At 39.7% G+C, this 27,134-nt stretch overlaps 1 protein-coding gene across 5 annotated transcripts in view; it reads left to right on the top strand.

Moving 5' to 3' along the window:
• The window catches only part of EFEMP1 (EGF containing fibulin extracellular matrix protein 1), a 1,468,010-nt gene that overhangs the window by 105,806 nt on the left and 1,335,070 nt on the right, over nucleotides 1–27,134 (top strand). For all 5 annotated transcript variants that reach the window (XM_044054759.1, XM_044054754.1, XM_044054738.1 and 2 more), the window contains exons 3-4: nucleotides 8,757–8,805; nucleotides 8,931–9,182. In XM_044054759.1, coding sequence (XP_043910694.1) covers nucleotides 8,757–8,805; nucleotides 8,931–9,182 — 301 coding nt within the window. The remainder of the gene's footprint in view (nucleotides 1–8,756; nucleotides 8,806–8,930; nucleotides 9,183–27,134) is intronic.

Here is a 27,134-nt window from a genome sequence, read left to right as displayed (position 1 = left end):
GTCTTCCAGATCTTCCAGGAGCCTTTCGGAAGAAGATGTGGAGAGGGTAGTGTTGAGACTCCTGAAGTCATCTGCCTTACCAAAATTATTGTTGGCTCTGACCCAGTTGCCTCCAGAGCCACTCGATCCAGCTTTGCCCTTGTCCGCTATTCCTCCTCAGAGCCATGTTGCACCTTCAGAGCCAGAGTGCTTGGTGCCACCGGAGGTTTATCGGTTCCAGCTCCCTTTGTCGCTGCTTTGGAGCCGGGTTCAGCTCCCACATGCTCGGTGCTGTCTGTCGTGTCCAGGGGCCGAAGCTCTCCTGTTGGCACCGACAGGGAGGGTTGGAATCGATCTTTGGTTCCGAGCCTTCCTCTCAGTGCATCAGCCAGGGTGAGCTCGGACCCTACATCTATCTCAGAGCTGATGGCTCTGGCTCCATCAACCTTTGTCTCTTCGGAGTGGGGGAGGTCTTCAGAGCTGGAGAGGTCAGAGTTTGAGATGATGAGGAGTGTGCTGTCTCATTCTCCAGCCCCTTCCAGTGGTACCAGCATTCTTCCCCCGAGAGCACCCACTTCGGTCTCAGCCCTTACTCTCTCTGGAGACAGCAGAGACCCTCAGCCTCAGGCGCCATTGGCTGGTGGCCTCCACTCTTCTGAGGCCTCCCCGGAATGCCCTTTCGACGAGCCTCCCCGGAAGAGTCTATGTAAGAGGAAGCATGTTGACTCCCAGGATGAGCCCTTGACATCGGACACTAACCTCGAGGAGTCAGAAGGGTCCCCCAAGTCGTCCTCTGATGATGTCTCCTTCATGGACATCTTGGAGATTCTTAAGCAGAGGTGCAACTGGTCCACTGTCAACCCTTCTGATGAGGGGTCGGTGTACCTGAAGGCTTTTGGGTCTCAACCTTCTGCCTCTTGGGTGTCTCCATCTTTTGATGAACTGATGGATCTAGTTAGTGAAAAGGTGTGGGATACTCTTGATGCCGTGGAGCCAGTCCCCAGGAGACCCAATAAGTTTCTGTCTGCCCCTCCTGGTAAAGAGTTTTTGTCTAAGGGCATTCCCGTAGATGCCATGGTGGTGGCGGCGGACACAAAGAAGGAGTTGGCGGAGACTTCTTCCTCTGATCATCTGCCAAATAAGGATTCTCGACAGATGGACAGATTTGGGAAGTGTATTTTTAGTTCAGTGGCATTTACCCTTTGATCTTTGAACTATCTCACTCGCTTCACGAGAATACAGAGGGATCTCCTCAAGGAGTTAGGAGATTCTATACAAGGTGCGTGTACTGAGGGAGTCCCTGACAAGATCTCTGCTCAGTTGTCCAACTTAAATTCTATAGTTAACTCCTCCATGTGGCTTATCTCCTTTGCGGATGATGGAGCAAGTAGAGCAGCAGGTTCAGGAGTTGCCCTGAGGCGTCACTACTGGATGCGCTTGAGTAATTTTGCGGAACCGTTCAAGTCTACTTTCACCAATGCCCCATTTGATGGTTTCTAATTGTTTGGTTCCAAGGTGAAGGACACACTCACTTGGTGTGAGCAAGAAGGAAAGATGCTTTCTGCCATGGGAGTATGTTTTACTGTTCCCCCTTGACCGTAACCCAAAGGTCAAAGGAGCAGTAAAATGTGGTTCAAAAAGTCCCAGAGGGTCTTTCTGGACACACAGGGTGAATCCTCCTTCAGAGGCAGAGGAGGAGGAGGAAATGGGAGACGTCGCCCTAGAGGCAGGGGCCGTTCGCAATACCAGCAAGGCTGTGATTCCTTTAGGGGACGGCCTTATCGGTTCTCTTGATGTGAGGCCCCACTGCATTTCTCTGGGGCCAGTCAGGGGTCGCATTTTTTTGTATCCAGCAGCCTGGCTAAATATCACTCAAGACAAGTGGGTACAAAGAGTTGTTACCAGAGGCTATATCGTACCCTTTTCCCTTCCACCGTTTGTTCCCAAGAAGATCTCAGATGTACCACCCAATCACAGGGATCAGGCAACTGTGGAGATCAACAAGTTGCTTTTAAAAAGAGTCATCCAGTCCGTCCCAGCAGACCAGATATGATCCAGAACTTACTCCAGGTTCTTCTTGGTTGGAGACCCTTTAGTATTGGTTTGTCTGTTTTGGTTTTTTTCTTCTAGTGAGCAGCAAACAAGATCTGGGGTTTGTACGGGGGCTCTATGGGATACCTGCGTAGCCACGAGCCAACCAGAAGTCTTCGAGCTTGTAAATCAGCCGAGTTAGAGCCGAGGATTGGCTCTAAACCCATATGTAAAAATAAAGGGTGAGATAGACTACCAACATGGAACATTATGGTGAGTACATAACTTCTTTTTTTGCAAAGTCAGATATGAGGGGGTGCCCATTTCCTGTGTGAAAAGTATGCAGAGACACACATTTCATCAAGATGGATGTGTGGCATATGCCACAAAGTCAAAAACAAAATGCAGAGCAATAACCTTCGAGGATAGATGCATAGTGCATGGTTCATGCTATCTTAAGTGTAAAAAAATCCTGACTGTCTCCCCATTCATCTCTAGTCCACACTCATCTACATCAGCATGCATCTGTCACCATCTGCTTTTCACTGCAGACTCAAACTGATATTTTTTATGCCCTATCCCCCATGTCAATTATTTATATTTTCCATATAGCAAATGACATATGGTTTTGCGATGAGTGGCAAGTTCAACAGTCCACAAATGTTTACAACATCAAGAACAACACTACAGATAAAACATCACATCAGTTTTATGTTGTAGAGTGGTGATAAAATAAGCTGGGATCAGATAGTGAGTCAGAAGCTAGAGTATGCAAACCAAGTAGACAGCTCCAAATAGACCAGCAAGGCAGCACAGAGTTCAATATAAAACAATATCATCAAGTTCAATTTTCAGGGCACTTAGAGTAAATCATATGGTTATGCAATAATATGAGTGGTGTACACAGTGTGGTCCATCCAGACAATATATTAATACATGTTGTTGGTTTTGATAATCCCATATGGATGTACCACAAGCTATTCAACAAATCTTGGTTAGAGGAGCAAAAGGTCAAAAAATAGATACTGACGTTCAAAGGACTTAACATTGCAACTATTCTATATCCGTCCTGGACACAATAAATGACCACCCAATGAATACAAAAAAAAAATATGATTGTTAACAATCTCATGGCTAGTACATATCAACTATAAATTTTCTAACGCTTCCTGCATACTATATATTCAGGAGCATTTATTTGACAGGTAAGATGTATTGGCCCATACATGTATATTGGTATAAACATTATTAAAAAACATAACTAGTAGTGATATGATGTGCATAAAAAAAAAAATATCAACAACATCAACAACAACACAAAAAAAAACACTTGCAACTTTCTTTCAGTGATGAGATGAGGGATAATATAATACCTATATGGAAATGTAGGAGTCCATATGACTTAATATATTAACACCCTGTGTTCATATTAAGCCAGAATCTTTGAGATTCATAATGTAAAAGACACATAAATAGAAACCAATGTTTCTCTTTCGATCCAATAACCCATGCCACCCTTGTTTTATTTGTTCTGTCTCAGAAATATGGTCGATGACCATAAAGGTGAAATCTCTTGAGAATGTTTTTTTAGTGTGTTGGTATATAGGGCACTTCTCCTCTCCTGTTTTGATTTCAACATGTGTTGACAGGAACCACAATGGCAGGGGATCATATTAATGTTTCTGCTATAAGTGGTGATGAACCTGACACATGTATGGGAAGATTGATCCCTGTTAAATAAACTCTTGACTGATCCTATACTGTGACATCCAAAAGTTGATAGAATTTTTATCGGATGTCACAGAAAAAATTGAAAATGTTATGTGATGTGTCAGATCATAAAAATTCAACATAAGCCATGAAAAGGAAAGCATATAGGTAATGGGGTATACTTGTATAAAGTGATTTTACATCCAAGGTATAATAAGTACCCACAGGGGTTCCAATTGGGTCCTAATTAGCTGTAGAAACTGTTGTGGTAATCTGCAATCTAGATCTAATGTCCCAACAGGGGTTTAAGGATATGTGAGGGGGAAGGCTGAAAGGGGTTTCAGTCAGCCTACAATCTCATCCTTAAATACTGGTGTGGATCTATATGAACATGTATATAGCACTTGACATCCAACAATTGAGTTAGCCCATCATGAATATAATGTTCCAAACCACAACCTGCCTCCCCCCTTGAGGGACAATAACTAACTATATCCTTATTTGTCACACATTATATTATAAAGCCTCCTGTCATTCATCATCAGCCAGCATAATAATATGTTGTATATGTTTTTGAAATGAATATCCTCAAAATGAAAAAATGCAAATAGATACATTGCTCATTTTAACATCCTACAAAAATCATGTAAATCTGTGCTATATGATATTCTTGACTAAAAAGAAAGAAGGAAAAATCAAACCCTTATTCATTCAACAGTGCAACCCTGCTCATAATATAATATAGAATAAAACAAAAAAAAAAAAAGAAAGAGAGGTCAATATATATATTCCTAAGATAGGTAAAGATGATATGATAAAATAAAAAAAAAAAGGCTATGCTATGGCATATATATTAAATATAAAATAATAAAAGTTAACCCTAAGTGATTAATTTGAATATTCAGTAATAGAGTCAGGGTCCAGTAGGTCATCAAAAATCAGCCCCAAAGCCAACCTACAACTACAGGTAATCAAATACTATGAACCCTTACTGTGAGTATGCTGAACCTAGCGCGAAATCCAAAATTATGTTTGTTGTGGTCCTATACTTTCAAAAACAAAAAAAATGTTTTGTGCAGATGTATAAAGATGGTCAAAAAAAAATACAGACAACAATACAGCAGCAAGCCAGAGAGATGAGATGAGGAACTTTCATCAAATCGTATAATTTTTTTTTTTCTCAAATATCATGCTGCTAATATCACAAATCCTTAGTAGTGTCTGGATACTTCATTTCAAGGGGATGAAAGCTGGCAATTGTATTATTAAGTTAGTTATAAATTGAATAATAAATTATTGCAATATAGCTGGTATTTATTTCCATATCTTGTATTCCCCAACACAAGTATGGTTTCAAATAATATTGAAATAGGAACTGTTATATTATATCATGACCATTCTATCCAGCTGGTAGCCAAATGTTCAAGGACTACAATAATATCTTCATAATGATAAAAGGGGTTGTGTATTTAATACAGTAAAAAAAAACTGTTATATATATATATCTCCAGTGCCTTAGGCTTTTATACCTACATGTAGTATATATACCATGACCATAATACCCACCCATAGTGTTTAAAATTAAATCAATGTATTATATTATCAAATGCAGAGTTGAAATACAGAATCTTTAAGGAGAGATCGTAGTACTACTTGTATCCCACATTTATAGTCATTATTCCCCTACTCAGTGTCTTATTCCATCACAGTCCCTGCAGGGCCACACTTATATTATTATCTTTAATAAAGAATACCTGTATAGGATTATACCAAAAACATACAGACTGTTATAAGATTTTGATAGGGCCCAACATATATCCCCCAAACCAGTTTGATAATTAGCGACCTGACCCAAAAAATACAAATATTTTGTAGACATAGGCCTCTATGACCGACACAGTCGCAAGTAAAAATGATCCCAATACAGGTTCACCGCTCATATCCTGCATATATACAGTGTCCATTTAGACTACGACATTATTTCACCAAAAGTAGTTCCTAAATTACAATAATCCTATAACCCGCTACCAGACAAAAATATTTCTAGACCCTATATATTATAAAATTCATTGTTCAACACCAAATACTCATGAACAGGCAAGAATTTCACTGAACACTGTGATATACACCTTATACATTTGTCCCTGATGGTTATACATATCAGAATTCCAAATATACAATCACATATAGATAATAGATGACAGGCAGAACCTAACCATGTATTAAGCACAAAAATAAGTCCACATCCAATTGTCCCTTCAAGTTATGCAAAACACCAAGTCCAAAATCCAAAATTCTTAAAAGTAACACAACAGTTCGATATTTTGAAATGTCCAAAGTCAGTAGTTCCTCTGATAAAAAGATGCAAAGTTAGATGATCGATACAGCCATATGAAGAGTAAACACCCCTACCACCAACAACGCCTCAATTCAGATGAATGAACTTGACTTATCACAGTACTGCCAGCTCACTGTAAAATACGAACAAGTGAGCTAATAAATCCTTCAGCCAGAAACAGGCTGAGAAACGACCACACTGCTCGGTCCCCAGGATGCACGGTCCAAACCAAGTACAGCTCCAAAAAGACCAGCCAGCAGCAGCACAGAGTTCAATATATTTATTTGGTCCATCCATACAGGTAAATAAATGAGGCTAAAACAAATTCTGGATATTCCAACATGTCAATAAGACAATATATTAATACATGTTGTTGGTTTTGATGAACATAGGATACAAGGTAAATCAACAATAAATATTGACCAGCCTGAACATAAATGCTATCACCTTTGTTCAACAGAAACATTAAAATATGATTAATCATTGATATGTTCCAACATCTCCCTCTAGCAATGTATTGATACTTAGAATCTAAATAATCTTCCCATATTGTATAGAACACCCATGTACTTATAATAATTGTTAGTTAACAATCTCATGGCTAGTACATATCTTTGGAAGAAAGTTGCAAGCCTTTATGTTTAGGCTGTTGATGTCAGTATTGTTGATTCCATTTTCATATTGCACTTCATATCCACTATAAGTTATGTTTAATAATTGTTTATACCAATATACATGTATGGGCCAATACATCTTACCTGTCAAATAAATGCTCCTGAAGATATAGTATGCAGGAAACGTTAGAAAATTTATAGTTGATATGTACTAGCCATGTACTAGATTCTAAGTATCAATACATTGCTAGAGGGAGATGTTGGAACATATCAATGATTAATCATATTTTTGGTAATTTTTGTATTCATTGGGTGGTCATTTATTGTGTCCAGGACGGATATAGAATAGTTGCAATGTTTCTGTTGAACAAAGGTGATAGCATTTATGTTCAGGCTGGTGTCAATATTATTGTTTGTATATATATAACCTTACTCTAACCAAGATTTGTTGAATAGCTTGTGGTACATCCATGGGGGATTCAAAAAACCAACATGTATTAATATATTGTCTTATTGACATGTGTTGGAATATTCAGTATTTAATAAATATATTGAACTCTGTGCTGCCTTGCTGGTCTATTTGGAGCTGTCAGAAGCTAGAGTAGCCAATTGGGGAGTCAGGGAATGAATGATTGACACAGGTTTACACACCCATGGGGAGGGAAGGCTGCCTGGACCCCTGCCATACTGACTTCCTGAAGAGGATTGGGGGCATTGCAGGCAGCATTAAGAAAATGGATTCACATACCACCAAGCACTGCTGTGTGCTGCAGATTGGATCTCACATTCTTTAGGTCATCAGAGCAGGACATTAGTCACCACATCCCTTATTTAACAAATTTGACAAATTTGTCCAATATATGATTGTGTCCTGTTATCCACTGTATTCATATTCTAAACATCTTTACTAAACAATACACTAAAAAGTGGCATGTACATATATAGTAATAGGAGAAGAAAGCAAATCATATATTAACATGTTTTTATTTTCATACAGTATACACTTTAAGAATTTTCATTTACATCTACATTACAAAAATTAAGTCCTGCCTTCCTTTAAAATGTACTCCTCCTGCTACTGAACACTGTTCTGCAAGTATTTTTGGACAAATTCCATTTATTTCTATGAAATTCGCTACTTCCCTTTTCTAAACACCTCAGTTTTGATACTTTTATCTCATTTACAGTATTCAGCATTTCAGTTACAGTTAGATTGAGAAGAGAGAATAAAAAAAGCACTATACAAAGAAATAATAGAAGGACATAAATATACCTCCCAAGTATGCAACAAACTCAGGAAGATTTAGGATTCAAAGTCCAGAAGGTTTAGGATTTTTGCTTGGAAGTGTTTGCATAATTATTTGTATACCTCAAGCAAACTTCAGAGAATTTTTCCTCAGGCAAATAGCAAATGCTGGAGGTGCGATAGGAAAGAGGGAGGTGATTGGGAACATGTTTTAGGGAATGCACTAAGTTGGCAGCTTTTAAAATATTCCTACACAATATTTTGCCAGAAATGCTGGGGGAGCAAATGGATGTAACTAAGAACATGATTTCTGTGAGCAGTGTCATAGGATCAGACTTGCGAAGACATTGTAAGGCCTTGCCTAAGTTTAATGTTACTGGCTGGAAGAAAGCAATTACTAGAAAATGGAAATCGATATCTGATGCATGCATGTTAGGGTTTGTTTTATTGTGCAAATCTTGGAAAGAGTATTTTCTCACTATATAACACCACTTTTCTTCTGTGGTGGCTGTCAGCTGTCATAGTATGGAGTGAACATTGCAGGAGTCAACACCTTGTACTGTCATCATGGCTTTGTAAACCCATCCCCATTTTTCTGAAATGGATTATGTACAACAATGTAGTCTGGTGATGACTTTTGGGTCTGGGGACATCAGCATTAATTAAATGAAACTATTTAAACTTAATCTGGCACATACTTTTCCTCTTCTCTGTTTACAGGCTATTTCAAATTTGCTTATGTTTTTGAAACAAAAGAATATGTTTCTTTGTGTGCCATAGTTTATTAATTTGCCTAAGGAATATTTCTAAATGCTCTTTTTTCCTTTGCTATCTACAGCAATGTACTGATGGCTACCAGTGGGATGCAATTAGAGAACAGTGTAAGGGTAAGTTTGCTGTCCCATATAATTCACAGTTTTTGCAATTGCTGCTGTTTGAACAGACCTTACATAATTATCCTCTGAAATCTTTTCAAATTGCTAAGGCTTAGTAATCCTGTTTATGATTTCAGATATTGATGAATGTGCTGTTGTAAATGATGCATGCAAAGGAGGAATGAAGTGTGTTAACCACTATGGAGGATACCTGTGCTTGCCTAAAACAGCTCAGATTATTGTCAATAATGGAGAACATGATGCAAGTACCGTGGCACCAGCATTACTACCCACACAGAGCAGAGCACCTGCCGCTAGACCAACCCTTAGACCTCATCGAATCAGGTGTGCACCTGGACATGCACCAGATGATCTAAATCAGTGCAGGGGTAAGCATGCTGTTTCTCCATTGTGTACTCTGAACTCTGTTGTCAGTGTTTGTTAGTCTGAAATATGGATAGAAAAAGGACATGTGCCTGAGATATGGTTGCAGTTTATGATAATGAGCTAGGGCTGTATACTGCATTGGATATTGGAAATGTGACTTTTTGGGGATGCTGAATAGCACAAGTAGGCATAATATTATGTATGTTAGTATGAATCATTGTAAAATCAGACTGAATTCTGTGGTGTTATAATAATAACTGAAAAAAACATTCATCTTGTTGTGGATGAGCTGTTGCATTAAAACAGTAGCTTGGCAATAGAGAACTATATTCATATATATGTCAGAATATGTGTGCTTTATCTTGTGCAATACAGTGTTTGATATCATATTTTGGATTTGAGCATGTCTTTGGAATCACAGTTCTTTAGATTTCATATAGTATTGGTGGAATCTGTGGACTGGATAATTGTAATTTAGGTACCATTACATTCAGATTTATTATACATACAGCTATATTTTTAAATGGCTTTTGCTGGCTATGCTGCACCCTGGTATAGTGCTGAACATTTGTGAAGATCCAGAGAGCAAAGTCATAACACGTCCTTGGAAAAGGACTAGGCTTGGGAGGGCACCATCAGTGTATTAAAATAAATATCTGCTACCATTTCTCAAGGAAATGTATAAAATGACATAATAGTGAATTAAAAATGGCAGCTACTGTCCAAGGTATATTTCTTTGCTGTGTTTTCTGAAATGGGCCACTATTTAATCATAGCAATGAATCATGGAATATTCGGTTCAGTAAAATAAAATTATGTTTCTGGTAATTAATATTTGTTTGATCATTGGCATCTTATGACAGCAAAGATACAATGATAAATGTATAGTGACAGTTATTAATGAAAATACATTACACTGTCTCTGTAAACTTGTGTGTGCGCGGACATGCATGTGTGTGTGTGTGTGATATATGTACCTTAATCAAAATAACCAAATGTCAATGTTAGCACAAAAGATTACCAGCACAAACATTGACATGTCACTACACATGTGTAAGGAATACCTTCGAAACATGAAAACTAAACAACAAAAAGTTGTAAAAACATTCACCCCATATCCTGTGCTACTTATATATACTAATGCGGAGATTCACAGTCCCTGGGGAAGGAGCATATTCCCCAACCTTGGGGATTGTGGATGTCCCACACCTGTTGACCATCTGTTTTGTCATCAAATGTCACCAAAATAGATTTTGTCATTTGGGAGTTTTGATAATTTTCTCATCACCTATATTCCTCTTGTGTGTGTGTGTGTGTGTGTGTGTGTGTGTGTGTGTGTGTGTGTGTGTGTGTGTGTGTGTGTGTATGTGTGTGTGTGTGTGTATGTGTATGTGTGTGTACAATATATACATTTATACATATAGACACACGCACGCACATAAACAAGAAGAAAAAGGATGGCAGTAGCCCTGATATAGTGCATTAAACATAGGTTAGTGATATTGCAAAAAACAACAAAATCTATTTTTTTTGTTTAAACAAGCTAAAGAAAGATCATACATTTCTGTTCCATGATGGTATAATGCAGCTTCAGAAGTAATCAGTGAGCATTAAAAGGAAATAGATCTAAATCTTATACATCTAATGAAATTGAAAAATTAAATGCGAATGTCTGTGCTGAATGCTCCTTGCTTCTGCTTGTGGGGCCTTGTTCAAACCAAAGTCTGATTAATGCACTGAACTTTGCAGACTGTTAAGCTTTTTAGCACTATATTATGTACAGTACAAATAAAATAACTTGTCTATGTAACAGTTGGCACATACAATGATGTTACAGTTTACAGGTTTTAATGTCTCAGATTAAACTTTTCAGGCAGCATGGAAAATGTTCTCCAGTGTACCAGATCTAACAAAGAATCAGATCTAACATCATACACTTTTAATGTCCTTTATATCTGTACCATCCAGATCTTGTCCATGAAACTGTGTACTGTTGTTAATAGCTTTGGAATTCTTCTGATGTCATGCAGTCTGCTATTCTTTTTCAAGGTGAATAATCTTAGGTAGTCTTTTCTGTTAGAGGATGTTTCTGTATGAAAGCAGTCTTCCGATACTCCCTGCACCTGATTTTTATCTGTCCTTGCAGCTTGCACCAAGTACTGGACATTTTGTAACGCATTCAGTTCAACCCCTTTTTCTGTTTCTCAGCTAAGAGCAGTTTAACCCTTTAACCCTTTACAGTCATTCACTTGCATACTCATGGAACAGACTTCCATTGTCCCTTCACTCCACTACCAAAAGTGGTGAATTCAAAAAGCAATGAAAAATTAATTTCCAACATGCATGGGTATGTACTTGTCAGGAAATTACCTAATGAATTTTTCTTCTTCTTTCAATTAACATATCTGCCTGGTATCTACCTAAACTGTCTACATATATTACTCTATCTGCAGTTAGTACCTATCCTATTAAATGCATCTTTGTTGTACTATGCCATGATGTTACTCTGATTTTTTTTATTTTTTTTTTATTTTAGGCATTGCTACATTCCTGGTAAATAACTTAATGCTAACCAAATTTCTCAAACATATTGCCGCTGCATTCTCAAAATACTGTACTTTTGCCTTGTATATATTCATATTGTATATTTCTCTCTGTTTATATACGATTAAGTATCTTACAACTTGAATTGTTAGGTTTTTCATATTTTTTAATTACTGTCCTGGAGCTTTTCTCCTTAGGTCTCCACTGAAAAGGGTCTCTGGGCCCAGTCGGGCTAACCCGGTTAAATGTAAAAATAAATAAAATGAAATTAATATATACATGCTAAAGAACAGAAATATATATGCATATAAGTGACTATATTTTCCTACATATATTCCAGCAAACAGAAGTGTATATGCACTGTTATTATATTTTACTACATATATAGTCTAATAAATAGAAGTGTATATGCACTGTTTTAAATGTCTAAATATATATAACAGTTCTCCTTTTTGTTTTAAAACACATAAAACAGTTTACATTGATATGCATTATTTGGTATTATGTTTTACGGAAAACACATTAGGAAACAAAACCTTTAGTTTTCTTTTGATACAGCAAGTTAAACACGGTTTTATATTGTCAGCACAATAACCATTACTACTAGAATTGGTTTAATGATTTAGTTTAACAACTTTTTTCCTTTTGAAGACCATTCTGTAAAAATGTCCCACCAATTATGAGCTGTATTTTGCAATTGCAGAATTAACTATTTGCTTTTATTTATGACTTTATGTAATAATTTTAATGACATTTCTACATTAATTATTGACAATTGCAAAGGCATTGTAGCCTTGTTTTTTGGAATAAACACATATGTGTCATAAATGTTAAGCTTTGATTTTTTTACTATACATACAGATGAATTGAGGAGTAATTTCTGTGAACGGTTTAAAACTTGACAGCAAAATTGTCTGTTTACACAGATTTACAGAGTGTAGTACAAAACATGGTTTATACACTGAAGAATGCTGTTTACACATTAAACCATTTACTGTATAGCATATGCCAAGCATATTTATCATTTACTATTAGTTTTGCTTGCACAGAAGTTTTCTGCATTTGTACATACTGTGATGCCTGTGCACTGGTCCAGCAATCAAGGAGCCTCAAATCTCACCACTAACACCAGTGAGGGGTGTCCACATTGGGAAGGATAAGAAATACACAGCAAAGTACAATTTCCCTTAAGAGCACACAGAGATCACAGTCAGTCTGGGGCTGGTTTCTCTCTTTCTCTCCAGATCCCCAGTAAGACTCCCCACTGGCACAGCTATAGGGTCCAGATCTCAGCCTAGTGGTCAAGCTAAAACCTTCAGCACCCTCTCTGTCTAACCAGTGCTTTGTATCCCTTTCCAAGTAGCTGACATACACACACTTTGAGATATGCGTTATATACAGACACACGCACTCTTGGGGAAGGCTGGCACAGGATTTCCACCTCTTCCCCTTCTGTCCAGACTGTACTGTAGTACCACTTGCCACCAACCACTGATATCAGCTACTAACAGGACCCTTATCAAAGGGTGTCCAATTATTACTGTATAATATTATTATCCAGATGATGTGTGATGAACAGCAAGGCTTATTTGGGGTGGCTTGGACAGTATCACTATATACATGCAATGTACTCAAGAGCTTAAATTATCTAAAGGCTTAAAAATATTTAATAATAAATAATAAGAACACAAGACAATACTTCGTACTACACAGTGCTAGTCAAGAGTTCAGAGATCACAGAGAAATGCTTAAAATAATACAGCAGAAAAGTTCTGACATCAGTACAGAAAACAGCTAGACTAGACTTCCTATTTCCTATTTATATCTAAGAGCAAACACAGTTCTAAAATAAACTTACATATAGAGCAAGGCAGTGCTGGTGATGTTGTCAGTTCTGAAAACAAATGCAAAATGCTCTGATTCTCTATCTCTCTCTCTCTCTCTCTCTTCTTAAATTGATAATAGAGTACCACTGACTCATTTCAGATTACATCATTATCATCACCATGACAGAGTGCTGCTCGCTATATTTTTATCTGTGACTGCATAACTGTCTGAGGTTTCTTCTAACAGATGTTTTTCCAGTTGGCTCAATATCTGCATATACTAGTAGTTGGTTCAAGACATATTTTCCTGCATGCAGTAGCTATTTGCTCAGTGTGTTTTTTATAATCTTTGTAATATATATTTACCATCTCAAAGTGCTTACTCCTCCCTGTACTCTTCTTTTCTAGACCTAACACCACTCTTAAGTATTCAACTGCGGTACCACCTTTATCATTCTTATAAGAAAAGTGCAGTCTGGGTCTGAACTGTCTGCAAACAGCTACAGTTAACTTTGAGTATGTGTCTACCTGTTTGAGCCAATATTCATTTTCCCCTGGAGAGCACTCTGCTTTGGCTTGTAAGCAGCCCCCCCACACACACACACTCATCTTCCACTTTCTCTCTTATTCCCTTATGTTAGCAAATAGTATCCATAACTGATCAATACTGTGTGTTTGTTAATTTAAATTGAGACCATGGTAGCATACTGATACAAGGTTATCCTGATGTTCATCATGCATACAGCTGCAGTCATAACAGATGGGTTCTCCTGCTGTCAGGCAGGTCCTCGGTTGGCCGAATTCCAAAGTCTAGGTCTGGCGTCGGTTGTTGCCACTTCTTCCCTAACATCAGTGCGACAGGGGTATAAAGGAACCAGCCGACACCATTTTCTTCAGTCTTTCTTGCCGCGCGGTGCCCGAAGCAGAAGCAGTTCGCAAGTGCCGGTCGGCCAGCTCCTGAAATTACGAAAATTTTGAAACCAAAGTCTTCTTGAAAGCTAAGTACCCCATTGGGGAAACTTTTCTTGCCTCAGACCGATGTCAGACAAAGTTAATAATTGTATTTCATGTGGGAAGCAAATACCGCATAAGGATTTCCATTCCCTCTGTATTCCTTGTTTAGGCCCAGACCACGACGTCTCGGTCTGTCGCTTTTGTGCTACATTCAACAAACGCACCATTAAGCATCGGGCGGAGTTCGCCCAGCATTATTTTGGCAAAACATTTAACTATATTATTTCGTCGGATACTCCGACTCCAGTTTTGTCTAAAAAGCGCAAAGATAAGGACCGACACATGAGGTCCGCGGCCTCTACCGACACCACGCCAAAGCCGACTACACGTGGTCTGGTTCTCAGCGAGGCACCTACACAGCCCCTGACTACTGACGACACTTCATTGGTGGTGTCTCCTGTGCCCGAGGTCGCAGGCTCCTCGGCCCACACCCCGACTACAGATACCGAAGCCACTCTTGGCGTTGAATCTCAAAATGTGGACAGGTCTACCTCCTCTCAAGGTGTCTTCAGACCTTCCTCTTCTTTTTCCATCAAGGCTTTCACTAAGTCTAAAGCAGCCATGCATTCTAAGAGACAAGCTACACAAGGCCCATCTCCAGGCCCCATGCCTAAAAAATAGATGCTTAAAATGGCTGAGGATTTAATTACTCTTATCAGGGGTTCTCAACCCCCCCCCCCAGACAAAAGGCCCAGAGTGGAGGAAGAATCCCCCTCCTCTGATCAGGGCTCCATTATTTCAGAGCACTCTGATGATCAGGAACATTCTTACTCCCCTTTTGAAGACTCTGATGCAGAGGAGTCCATTCTCTCTGTATCCCCCCCAGAGGATTACTAATTTGGGGAAACTTTGCATACCTTAAGGGAACACTTCCACTGGGAAGGCCAAGATTATTCAGATTCCAAGAAAAGGCTTAGGGAATTTCTCTTGCTACCTCAGCACAGGCCTCTGGCTATACCTCCTGTCTTGGACATCCTAGATGATGTTTACTCGGAGGCCTGCCTTAACCCGGATTCTCTACCTCCAGCCCCAGTCAAGCCTGACAGGTACTACAGGGTTCCTGACTCACACCAATTTCTGTACAAAAGCCATGCTGCTGACCCAGAAACCATCTCACAGGGTCCCAAGGGAATTAAGGCCTCCACTGCTAAAAATCCATTACCTTCCGAGAGAGATTCCAGATCCTTAGAAAGGTGGGGAAAAAAGGTATATACCTCGGCTACCTTAACCATGAGGGCCTTAAACTGTCAGTTCCATATGCTAAAATACCAACAGTTTTTGTTATCACAATTGAAAAGTAAAATGTCACAACCTGAACAACCAGACTTGAAGGAGTTGCAGGATTTGATGCATAGTGCAGAACAAGTGGGTAAGCATACCTTACAATGTGGTTTTGATGCTCTAGAGGCCTCATATAGAGCTGCTGTTACAGGATCAGTCATACGTAGACATGCCTGGCTCAAGGAGCAAACCTTGCCAGATCATGTCAAAACTAAATTACTAGATGCCCCTCTACAAAAGGATGTATTATTTGGTGCTAATGCTGAGGAGGTATTAAGGAAAATGGAGTAAAAGGCTAAATCAATGCAAACTGTGAAAGATTTTCTACAGGTACAACCCCCACGTTTCAGTAGAAATTGGCCTTCCAAAAATTGGTCCTTTCCAGCCACGGACAGACCCCAAAGAGGTAGATACAGGCCCCCGAGGGGCAGAGGACAATCCCAAGGATCGTTTAGAGGCAGACAATGGCAAGCTCCTACACAAAGAGGTGGTGAGGATAACTCGCAACCATTCAGAAAGCAAGCCCAATGACTTTCCCCTTTGCATGCCAAGCAAGACTCAAATGGCAGCACCCTTGGGAGGAAAACTTTCATTATTTTCAAAAAATTGGCATATTGTCACAAAAGACAAATGGATCCTGGACATTATAAACAGAGGCTACAGATTTCATTTTCACACCCTTCCAAAAATGAGAGGCATGCCAAACCTGCCACACAATCAAAGGGCAGAGGCACAAAGGCAAATTACAGATCTCATACACATGAAAGCTATTCAAGAGGTACCTACGCACGAACAAGGTCAAGGTTTTTATTCCAGACTATTCCTGGTACCAAGGAAGGGAAAAGATTGGAGACCTATTTTGGACCTATCCATCCTAAACACATTTCTACTCGTACCAAAATTCAAGATGCTCACTCTACAGCAGCTTCTTCCCATGCTGGGCAAGGAGTCTTGGCTGGTAACATTGGACCTCAAGGAGGCATACCTGCATGTCCCAATCAAACAAAATTGCAGAAGATACCTCAGATTTCTTGCAGGTTCAACCCATTATCAATTCTCTGCATTTCCCTTTGGCTTATCTACTGTGCCCAGAGTATTCAAGAAATGCCTGGCATCAGTAATTGCCTACTGCAGACTTCAAGGGATACAAATATACCCCTATTTGGACGACTGCCTGATCCAAGTGGACAGCAAGCACATTCTTCTGAAACATCTGGCTTATGTAATAATGTTGTTGAACTCTCTGGGATACACAGTCAACAAAAAGAAATCAAGGCTAATACCCTCTCGGAAAATAATTTTCCTGGGTGCCAACATGGACACAAACACCCAGATGGCCTACCTCACGCCAGAGAAGCAGGGGCAACTAACTCAATACTTCAGAGCACTAGCAAATTGCACCAGGCTGACTGCAAGGAAAATCCTGCAGGCTCTGGGATTCATGGCATCTTGCATCTTACTAATCCCATGTGCAAAGCTGCATATGAGGAAACTTCAGTGGTACCTGACAAACCTATGGTCTCAACACAGCCACAGTTTGGAAACAATAATACCACTAATTCCATGTCTTCAAAAGGAATTTCTGTGGTGGGCTCAAGCATGCCAAACAAACACAGGTCTTCCATTCAGCAAGCCTCAAGCAAATCAAGTCATCACAACAGACGCCTCGGACTACGCCTGGGGGGCGCACATGACAGATCGGTGCATTCAGGGCAAATGGTCCCAAAAAGAAAAGCACCTTCACATCAATCAAAAGGAAATGTTAGCAGTAATAAATGCTATTATAGCTTTCAAAGACCTTCTGCAACCAGGCCAACTATTGATAAGAACGGACAACACCACAGTTATGTGGTACATAAACAAACAGGGAGGAACACATTCTTACCCCCTATGCAGACTGGCCATGTCACTTTGGAACATGGCCATGGACTTACAAATCGAACTACAAGCACAGTACTTGCTAGGCAAGGAAAACACGCTGGCAGACAACCTAAGCAGAAATAGGACAGATCCACACGAATGGAAGTTGCATCCAAAAGTTTTTACAGAGATAATCCAAGCATGGGGAAGGCCAGACATAGATCTCTTTGCCTCCCACAAAAATCACCAATTGACAAAATTCTGCTCAAGGATTTTCCATCCAAAGGCCTGGAGAGTGGACGCTCTCTCTTTCAGTTGGACATCAATGACAGTTTATGCCTTCCCACCTCTTCCTCTGCTGCCCAAAGTTCTATTGAAAACCAGAGCAGACAGACCAAAGATGATTCTCATTGCTCCAGACTGGCCAAGACAACACTGGTACCCACTCCTGAGGAGTCTGACGCATTCCCCACCATGGACCCTGCCTCTAATGCCTCTTCTCCTGACTCAGCACAGCTTCAAAACTCTTCACAGCCAGCTAAAAACACTCAATCTAGCCGCATGGAAGATTCCTTAGCATCACAACAGACCCTACTCTCCAAGGAGGTGCAGGATGTCATTTTGGAGGCCAGAAGGCCGTCAACTAGAAAAGCTTACCCCGCAAAATGGAAACGGTTTTGTGTCTGGAATGAGAAAAAGGGCCAGGATCCTGGAAAACTGAATTTACCTCAAATACTACAGTATCTAGCTGAGCTGCTAAGCAGTGGACTTTCATTCTCCTCCATCAAAATTCATGCCTCAGCCATTTCTGCAGAATACAACACTGATCCACCCTTATTCTCTCACCCTCTCTTAAGACAGTTCCTCAGAGGGGTTAAGAATCTAAGACCCCCAAGGAAACAACCAATACCTGCTTGGGATCTTAATTTCATTCTGGAAAACTGACCTTGCCTCCCTTTGAGCCAGCTGCCTCATCAGATTTGCAATATTTGTCCTGGAAAACAGCTTTCCTTCTGGCTATTACCTCAGCTCGTAGAGTTTCAGAACTACAAGCTCTCATGGCTGTGCAGCCTTTTATCATCTTCCATCAGGACAGAGTTTCCTTACGAACCAACCCATCTTTTATGCCAAAAGTGGTATCCAGGGTAGCTTTGAATCAGGCCATACACTTACCTACCTTTTATCCTAATCCTCAAAACAAAGGGGAGAGATTACTACATTCCTTGGACATCCACAGACAACTGCGTTATTATTTGGACAGAACAAAGCCTTTCAGAAAATCAGAACAGCTCTTTGTGTCCTATGCTATAGGAGCTCAAGGAAAGCCAATTTCCAAACAGACAATCTCAAAATGGATAGCCCACTGCGTACGCTTTTGCTATTCTTTTCATGGCAAAACTGTACCTACAGGCATCAGATCTCACTCCACAAGGGCCAAAGCTACCTCTGCAGCTTTCCTCAGAGGAGTTCCTACCAAAGATATTTTGGAAGCAGCCACTTGGAGTTCTGTGCATACCTTCTCCAAGCACTACCACCTACCATTATACTCCAAAACTAGAGCAGGCTTTGCCACTGCAGTCTTGCAGGGCATCCTGGCTCCTCCTAGTTCCACCTAGTGCCTACCACCCCTTTCTTAGCTTTGGGATTCTACCCATCTGTTATGACTGCAGCTGTATGCACGATGAACATAGTACAGTTTTGCACCTACCATAAATGTAGATGTTCGAGTGCTAATACAGCTGCAGTCCAGGTTTCCCTCCCTCCTTCCCGTCTTGGGACAGGCCTATTGGCTAACACCTCCTCATACAACCTGATTGGGGTATTCATTTATGGTGTATTTGCTTGCAACTTCTGTATTTTGATTATATTGCATTGCTTTATTACACAAATTTATGTATTGCCTTCCTTCTGGGGGCACCTGACATCTGGGGCAAGAAAAACTGAAGAAAATGGCGTCGGCTGGTTCCTTTATACCCCTGTCGCACTGACGTCAGGGAAGAAGCGACGACAACCGACGCCGGACCTAGACTTTGGAATTCGGCCGACCGAGGACCCACCTGACGGCAGGAGAACCCATCTGTTATGACTGCAGCTGTATTAGCACTCGAACATCTACATTTATGGTAGGTACAAAACTGTACTTTTTTCCACCTGAGAAATGGTTAAGAAATGACTTACAGTTTCAGAGCAGTCCTTGGTCAATTGTGATTGTTTCTTAAACACAAACTTGTCTTTGCTTTGGCTCATTAGCAGCAGTACAAAGAACTGCCTGCTCACAGCCTTGTTCTCCCCTCCTCCTTCCCTGTTTATTACCTTAAGACAATCCCAAAGTTAATAAATATTACCTGTGGCAGGCACCATTTTTAAAACTACAACCACCCTTGTCACCATCATATGTTCATTTATCAGTTAACTCTGTTACCTGTTTGTTTCCAGCCCCCTCATAAGAACAACTAACAGGGTCTCTACCCACTTCACTCCCCACCCTGCCCCCTATTCCCTCCTGCCCCCAGTGGTCCCACCTTTATTACACTCACAACCCCCCCATCTTTCCAATAGCCAACCACAGCGCTAACCCAACACTACCTCCTACATCTTCCCACTACTATCACACCTCCTCAACTAACATGTACAAGCATACCTTACCTATGCTCACTGCATGCACTCTCCTTGCATATCTTACATCATACCAAAGCTCCATCATTCCCCCACTCAACCACTACCACTGTACTACTACTCACACCACCACTCATGTCTCACCCTCACTCAGCTCCCCCCCACCAACTCAAGAACCATCCCTATGCACCCCCCACATATTCTACCAACTATATTACTCAAACATAAAGCATCCCTACATCTTAATGTAGTAACCCTCCCACCATACCTATTACCCACAGAGCAGAATCATAGAGTTTCCCTTATAAACAAACACATTCAAAAACTGAGAAAACTAATAACCTCATGCATATCAAAACTAGCCCTAAGTGGAGACATCCACCCCAACCCTGGCCCTACCATCTCCAACCCCAATCCTCATAATCAGACTATAAACCACAACTTCTCCCATATTACAGCCAATAGAAAGCCAAGTGACTTCCTTCTACTAAGCCTAAATATTAGAAGTATATCCAACAAAGTCCATGAACTCCATGCCACCATAGACTTGTACTCCCCAGATATAGTCATCCTGACAGAAACCTGTCTAAAACCTCACTTTACCAGTGAGCAAATACTCCCTACAGGTTACGGCATACTAAGAGTAGACCGGCTAAACAAGAAAGGAGGTGGTGTAGCTATAATATTTAAACAGCATCTAAACATCCAGATCTTAAAATCATCAGCTTCACAAATAGGCAATGAAGAAATAATATTTACCAACGTCAAAATAAACCAAAACAAAACCATCAACATAATTGGATGCTACTTCCCACCTGGCCAAAACATCCCTCCACTAGAAAACCTCCTCAGCTGGTCTACCCACCATCTCCCCCAAAAAACTATCATTTTAGGTGATTTCAATATTGACTGGCAATCCTGTTCTGGCAACCATCCAACTTATCATGTAAACCTTCATGGCTTCACCCAACTAGTCCAGTCACCAACCAGGATAAATAAAAACTCCAGCAAGCACACTACCCTGGATTGGATACTAGTCAGTAAGAGCCCCCAGTCATATATAACAGGCTGCTTATCAGATAGCCTCAGTGATCACTCCCCAACATTCCTACTCAAAAAATACCTATACCAAGCTAAACCTGTCATCTACCGTCAAATACGTAAAAAACTAAACTTTAACCCACTCACATTCATTTCATCCCTCAAAGAATGTAACTGGCATCCTCTGAAGTACCTCAGTCTTGATGACGCAGTTGAATTTTTTAATACTACCTTACTGAGCATCCTTAATTACCATGCCCCCATAAGACTTTCCAGAACCAAAGCACAACCCTCCCCATGGCTACAGAAAACCACTAAGTCAGAAATGAAAAACAGGGATAAAGCCTGGGAGCACTGGCGCAAAACCAAAACCCCCTCAACTAGACAGAAATTCCTAGAACTACATAATAGAGTCAAAAAGCTAATAACACAGGGCAAATTCCAATACTACCAGTCTGCCCTAAACTCCTCACAACACAGCCCCAAACAATTCTGGTCCTCCATAAACTCCATCCTCCACCCAAGTAAAGTCAGTACTCCTCCTCCTAACATCCCTCACTCTTCAGAAAATATTGCTACCTCATTCAACACATACTTCACACAAACCATACTATCACTAGCTAAACAAAACAACCCCCCTCCCCTCCAACCCACACCTTCAACTAGTAATCTCCCCACTGCCTTCTCTTTTTCTCCTGTACCTACCTCCAACATAAAAAAACTCTTAATTGAACTTAAGCACACCAAATTAGCAGCAGACAACCTCCCAAGTGAATACCTACAAATCGCAGCTGATGCTCTGGCCTATCCAGTATCCATCTTGATTAAACGATCTCTGTCAAAGTTTTTTTCCTACACTGTGGAAAGTATCACATATAATTCCCCTCCACAATGGCGGGACCCTCCACAGAACTAACCAATTGCCACCCCATAGCTATTCTGTCTCCACTCTCCAAAATACTAGAGAGTTGCATACACTCTCAGCTCTCAGACTACCTCCTTACTAACAACCTCCTTTCCAATACTCAGCATGGTTTCCGACCAAACCATAGCATCACTGCTGCCTTACTCTCCTTTACTAACACTATCCTTCAGCATAAAAACAATGGCCATCTCTCCTCTGCTACTTTCCTAGAGCTATGTAAAGCATTTGACATGGTCCCACACAAACAACTTATCTCTGTCCTCAATAACCTATCCTTCTCTCAGTCAGTCACCAACTGGTTTCAGAGTTACCTGTCTGACCGCCAACAATCCATTGTATGGCAGAATGACATATCTCCCCAACTACCTGTCTCCATAGGGGTTCCCCAAGGATCCATCCTTGGACCCCTACTCTTCTCTGTTTTCACCAATAATCTAGCCTCTGCCACCAAACATGGCACACTCATACAATACGCAGATGACTCAACCATTATCTGCTCAGCCCAGTCCCTACCCAAACTGCAAAAAGTCACACAGGAAGCCTTTTCCTCTGTTGAAACTTGGTTATCCGATGCCCAATTAATACTCAACCCAAACAAAACTAAACTATTCAACTTCCGAACAACCAACCATACTCAAAACAACTCTCACTTTAACATCACAGCAAAAGAAAACACCACTATATACCCAACTGAACACACCAAATTGCTAGGAGTGGAAATAGACAGTAAACTAAAATTTGACATTCACATATCCATGACCATAAAAAAAGTCCACAAAAAACTTTGTTATACAGAAATAAGCAAGTTCTCACCAAAGCAGCAAAGATTTCAATAGCAAATTCCCACCTTATCTCTACCCTACTTTATGCCTCTCCAGTATATACCAACCTAAGGCAATGCGATCTAAACAAGCTAGAGACCTGCTACCACAAAATCGCCAAATTTGCCACAGGGGCATCATACCGTAGTCACCACTCTCTCTCACTTGCTGAACTGGGCTGGCTTGTACTCCCTCTCCTCCTTCAATGGTATCCACTCTCAGTCGCCCACAAACTAGTAAACCATCCACTAAATGTCCCATCCCTCCAGAATCTACTCCAACCCTATCGCACCACCAGACCACTAAGATCCAGCAACAACAATCACTTGCAGATCACTAAAGCCAATAACTCTGCTGGTGAAGCACTATTCTCTTGCACCATAGCCAAATTATGGAACTCCCTCCCACCCACAATTACCTCCATACCATCATGCACCCACTTCAAAACTTTACTAAAAGCGCACCTAAAAACATGCTGGCTATGCCCTTGCAACTCCCACTCTAATATCACCCACCCCATCCAACCGCTACCTTTCTTTCCACTCCACTAACTACCTTGATCATAGCAAACTCAGGTGCTCATAAGCCTAGTACTTATTATACAGCAGGAGCTTCTTATTGTAACATTTGTTAATGTCTGTTATGTACTTCACAGATAAAGATTCTAGTTGTCTACTGATGTACTATGTTCTTCATCTATAAATATGTTGTAAGTAATTGCTTTCTTAAATTGTTAATCGTTATGTAATCCAGTGTAATTACTGTCTGTTTATTTTAACTGTGGAGCTTTTCTCCCCGGGCCTCTGCTGACAATGGACCTAAGTCCAATCGGACACTTCCGGTCAACAAATGTAAATAAATAAATATAAATAAATCATTATTCTCTGTTTTCCAGGCTAACAGAACTCAGAGTACAAACAGCCCCTTTGATCTTGCAGCTGGTCAGGAAGCCAGAGCAATAAAAGACATTATACATGTAAATTCTAGCCATTAACTCTGGTCTCAAAACAATAGGAAGAATTCTTTCATTCAGACATCTCGGCAACGAGTTTTGAGATCAAACAATTATACAATGCTTGCCTTATCAGCTTTCCTACAGCAGAGTGCAATGTGGTTACATTTTTGAAGTTCAACATTTACCATAATTTTCTTACATTTAAGAGAACAAGCCTGTGGCTTATATTAATATTTACAAATTACAGAATTATCTACAAAATTCTAACTGGCTAGAGTGGCAGCCTTCACATATCTTCACACATACATGGACTGTAGTGTACTACACTTAGTTCAGTTTACAAACTTAGTATTAAACAGAAGCCTGCTATTTACTGAAACATTAAACTGTACTACTGTTTTGTGGTATTTTTGTCTTGCTACGGTACATGTTAATGGTACCCTAATCACTTGATGACAATAAGGAAGGCAAGGTTGTCTTTTAATAATTACTGAATCATTGATGCTGGCTAATATTTTTTTTTCGTAGTTTTATTTCAGACCCTACTGCATTATAAAACTGAAAGAGTACCCTTTTTGCCTGTAGTATGCAGCTTTTTATTGCAGTGCAGTATTGTTTATTTGCTTCACACTATGAGAATTGAATGTATGCCTGCCCTCTGGCTGTTTTTCAGACTGTGACACTCTGGTCTAAGGAAAGATTTTTAATATGACATGATTGTCCTCTGGACAAGAGAATTTACCTTGGGTTTATTTGTAGTATCATGTACTCAGTACAACTTTATATTAGTAATATTACTTTTGTATACCTTTTTGCCAGGATCTCTGCATTAAAAAAAAAAAAACAAAATACTCTTAACTAACACATGCTTATATTTACATTATTTACATTTGCTATTGTCTGCCTTTTGCTCTTGTGCATTTTAAACAGATGTACTTTAGGTGAAAATAAAGTACATGCATGTCTTGTGACTTTATGTCCTCACTGCTTTTATCTACTCTCATTTGATTTCTATGCACTAGAACTGTTCCATTATTTGAAGTAGTGATTTTGAAATTATTTACCAGCTTAGCTGTGAGAGGCTGTCCCTATGTGTATGCCTTAAGAACTGCAGTTATATGTGTTACTTTACTATTTAACTGGTAAGTGTCTTGCTTTAACTGAATGAAAGTTTTAAAACATTTGGGAATCATCTGTCTATACATTAGATCCTGCTGTGTAGACCAGCCATTTTCTAAATGTAGAATAGTATGTTGTAAATTATTTTTTGTCAGCGTAGCTAATTGCTTTTTAAGGTCTGGAATCTTTTTCTTTAACTCTTTACTAACCAGATTATTTTGGTCTTGTAATTTTGCACAAGATGCCTGATATTTCTTAGTAGCCTGTTTTGCCGATTCTAAAGCTGTTATGTACTGCTGAAAAAGTGTTTGTACATAATTTTTGAACACTCTGATCTCACTCTGTCTCTTAGAAGTACTAAATTTTTCTGTCAGTTCACCATGAACCTCATTCCTCTCCTTATCTGTTTTGTGATGTGCAGTGGCTTTATTCCATTTTTGCTAAAGGATGTAACAAGATATACAGGACATTCTGTCAGTAACTGATTTGATTGCTGTTGTAACTTTGAAATTAACATTTCACATGTGGTGACAGGACATAACTGTTTAACATCTGGAAATAATGCAAGTGTATGACCCTTATCTGTTTTTTTACCATTAACGGTCTGAACTGTATTTTTATGACATTGTACACAGAAAGCAGTTTTACATGACTGACACAGTAAACATTTACTGTCATACCAAACTTTTTTTTTGTTTAAGATACCAGTCAGACATAATTCATTTGCATAATTCCTGACTGTCAACTTGCCCTTATAAGGTTTAACATAGTCTGTCCAAAATGGTATCTGGTCGTTCTGATATATTAAGAGTAAAACTCTGTTTACTACCCTTTTTACCGGCATCCATACTGCATGTAAATACAAAAGAGCTCTTACCAATTCTACATGGACAGTTGGGCACCCTGCTTACTGTAGATGGTTGGAAAACTTTTGTAGTTACTTGAAAATCTGCTGAAATGAAGCTGGCAGTTGCAGATTCAAAACTTGAGAATTTATGGCACTGCATCCTTCCTGCACAGCATTCTCACTCTGGATACAGACGTCTGGGGAACTGTACTGCTGCAAACTGTGGAAACTAAAGTGCTCCTATTCATGACTCAATCACATACATAAATGTTAGTTACTACGCCTTTACTGAAGGTACCACCCTGTATTCAAATGCAGACAAGGCTCGCCACTGAAAAAGTAAATGCATATGTCTGTGCTGAATGCTGCTTGCTCCTGCTTGCTGGTGCCTTGCTGAATCCAAAGTCTGATTAACACATTGAACTAGATCTTGCTGTGTACTCTAACCATTTTCTAAATGTTTCTAAATGTAGAATAGTATGCACTATATTATGCACAGTGCTAATAAAATAACTTGTCTATATAACAGACAATGATGTTACAGTTTACAGGTTTTAACGCCTCAGATTAAAATTTTCAGGCAGCATGGACAATGTTCTCCAGTGTACCAGATCTAACAAAGAATCAGATCTAACATCATACACTTTTAATGTTCTTTATATCTGTACCATCTGGATCTTGTCCATGAAGCAGTCTGTTGTTCTTAATACCTTTGGAATTATTCTGATGTCATGCAGTCTGTTTGTCAGTACTTTGGTATTTTCTGATGTCATAAAGTCTGTTCATTGTATTCTTTTTCAAGGTGAATAATCTTAGGGAGTCTTTTATATTTGAGAATGTTTCTGTATGAAAGCAGTCTTCTGATACTCCCCGCACCTAATTTTTTTATCTGTCCTTGAAGCTGGCACCAGTACCGGACATTTTGTAATACATTCAGTTGGCTGCCCTTATACATCCCAGCTAATAGCAGTTCAACCCTTTAATATATACATGCTAACAAACAGAAATGTACATGCATCTAAGTGACTATATTTTCCTACATGTATTCTAGCAAACAGAAGTGTACATGCATTATTATATTTTACTACATATATATTCTAATAAA

The sequence above is a fragment of the Protopterus annectens genome, chromosome 1.part2 (assembly GCF_019279795.1).
Source record: "Protopterus annectens isolate FY-2018-M chromosome 1.part2, PAN1.0, whole genome shotgun sequence".
Classification (NCBI taxonomy): Eukaryota; Metazoa; Chordata; order Ceratodontiformes; family Protopteridae; genus Protopterus; species Protopterus annectens.
This window is presented reverse-complemented; position numbering and strand designations above follow the sequence as displayed.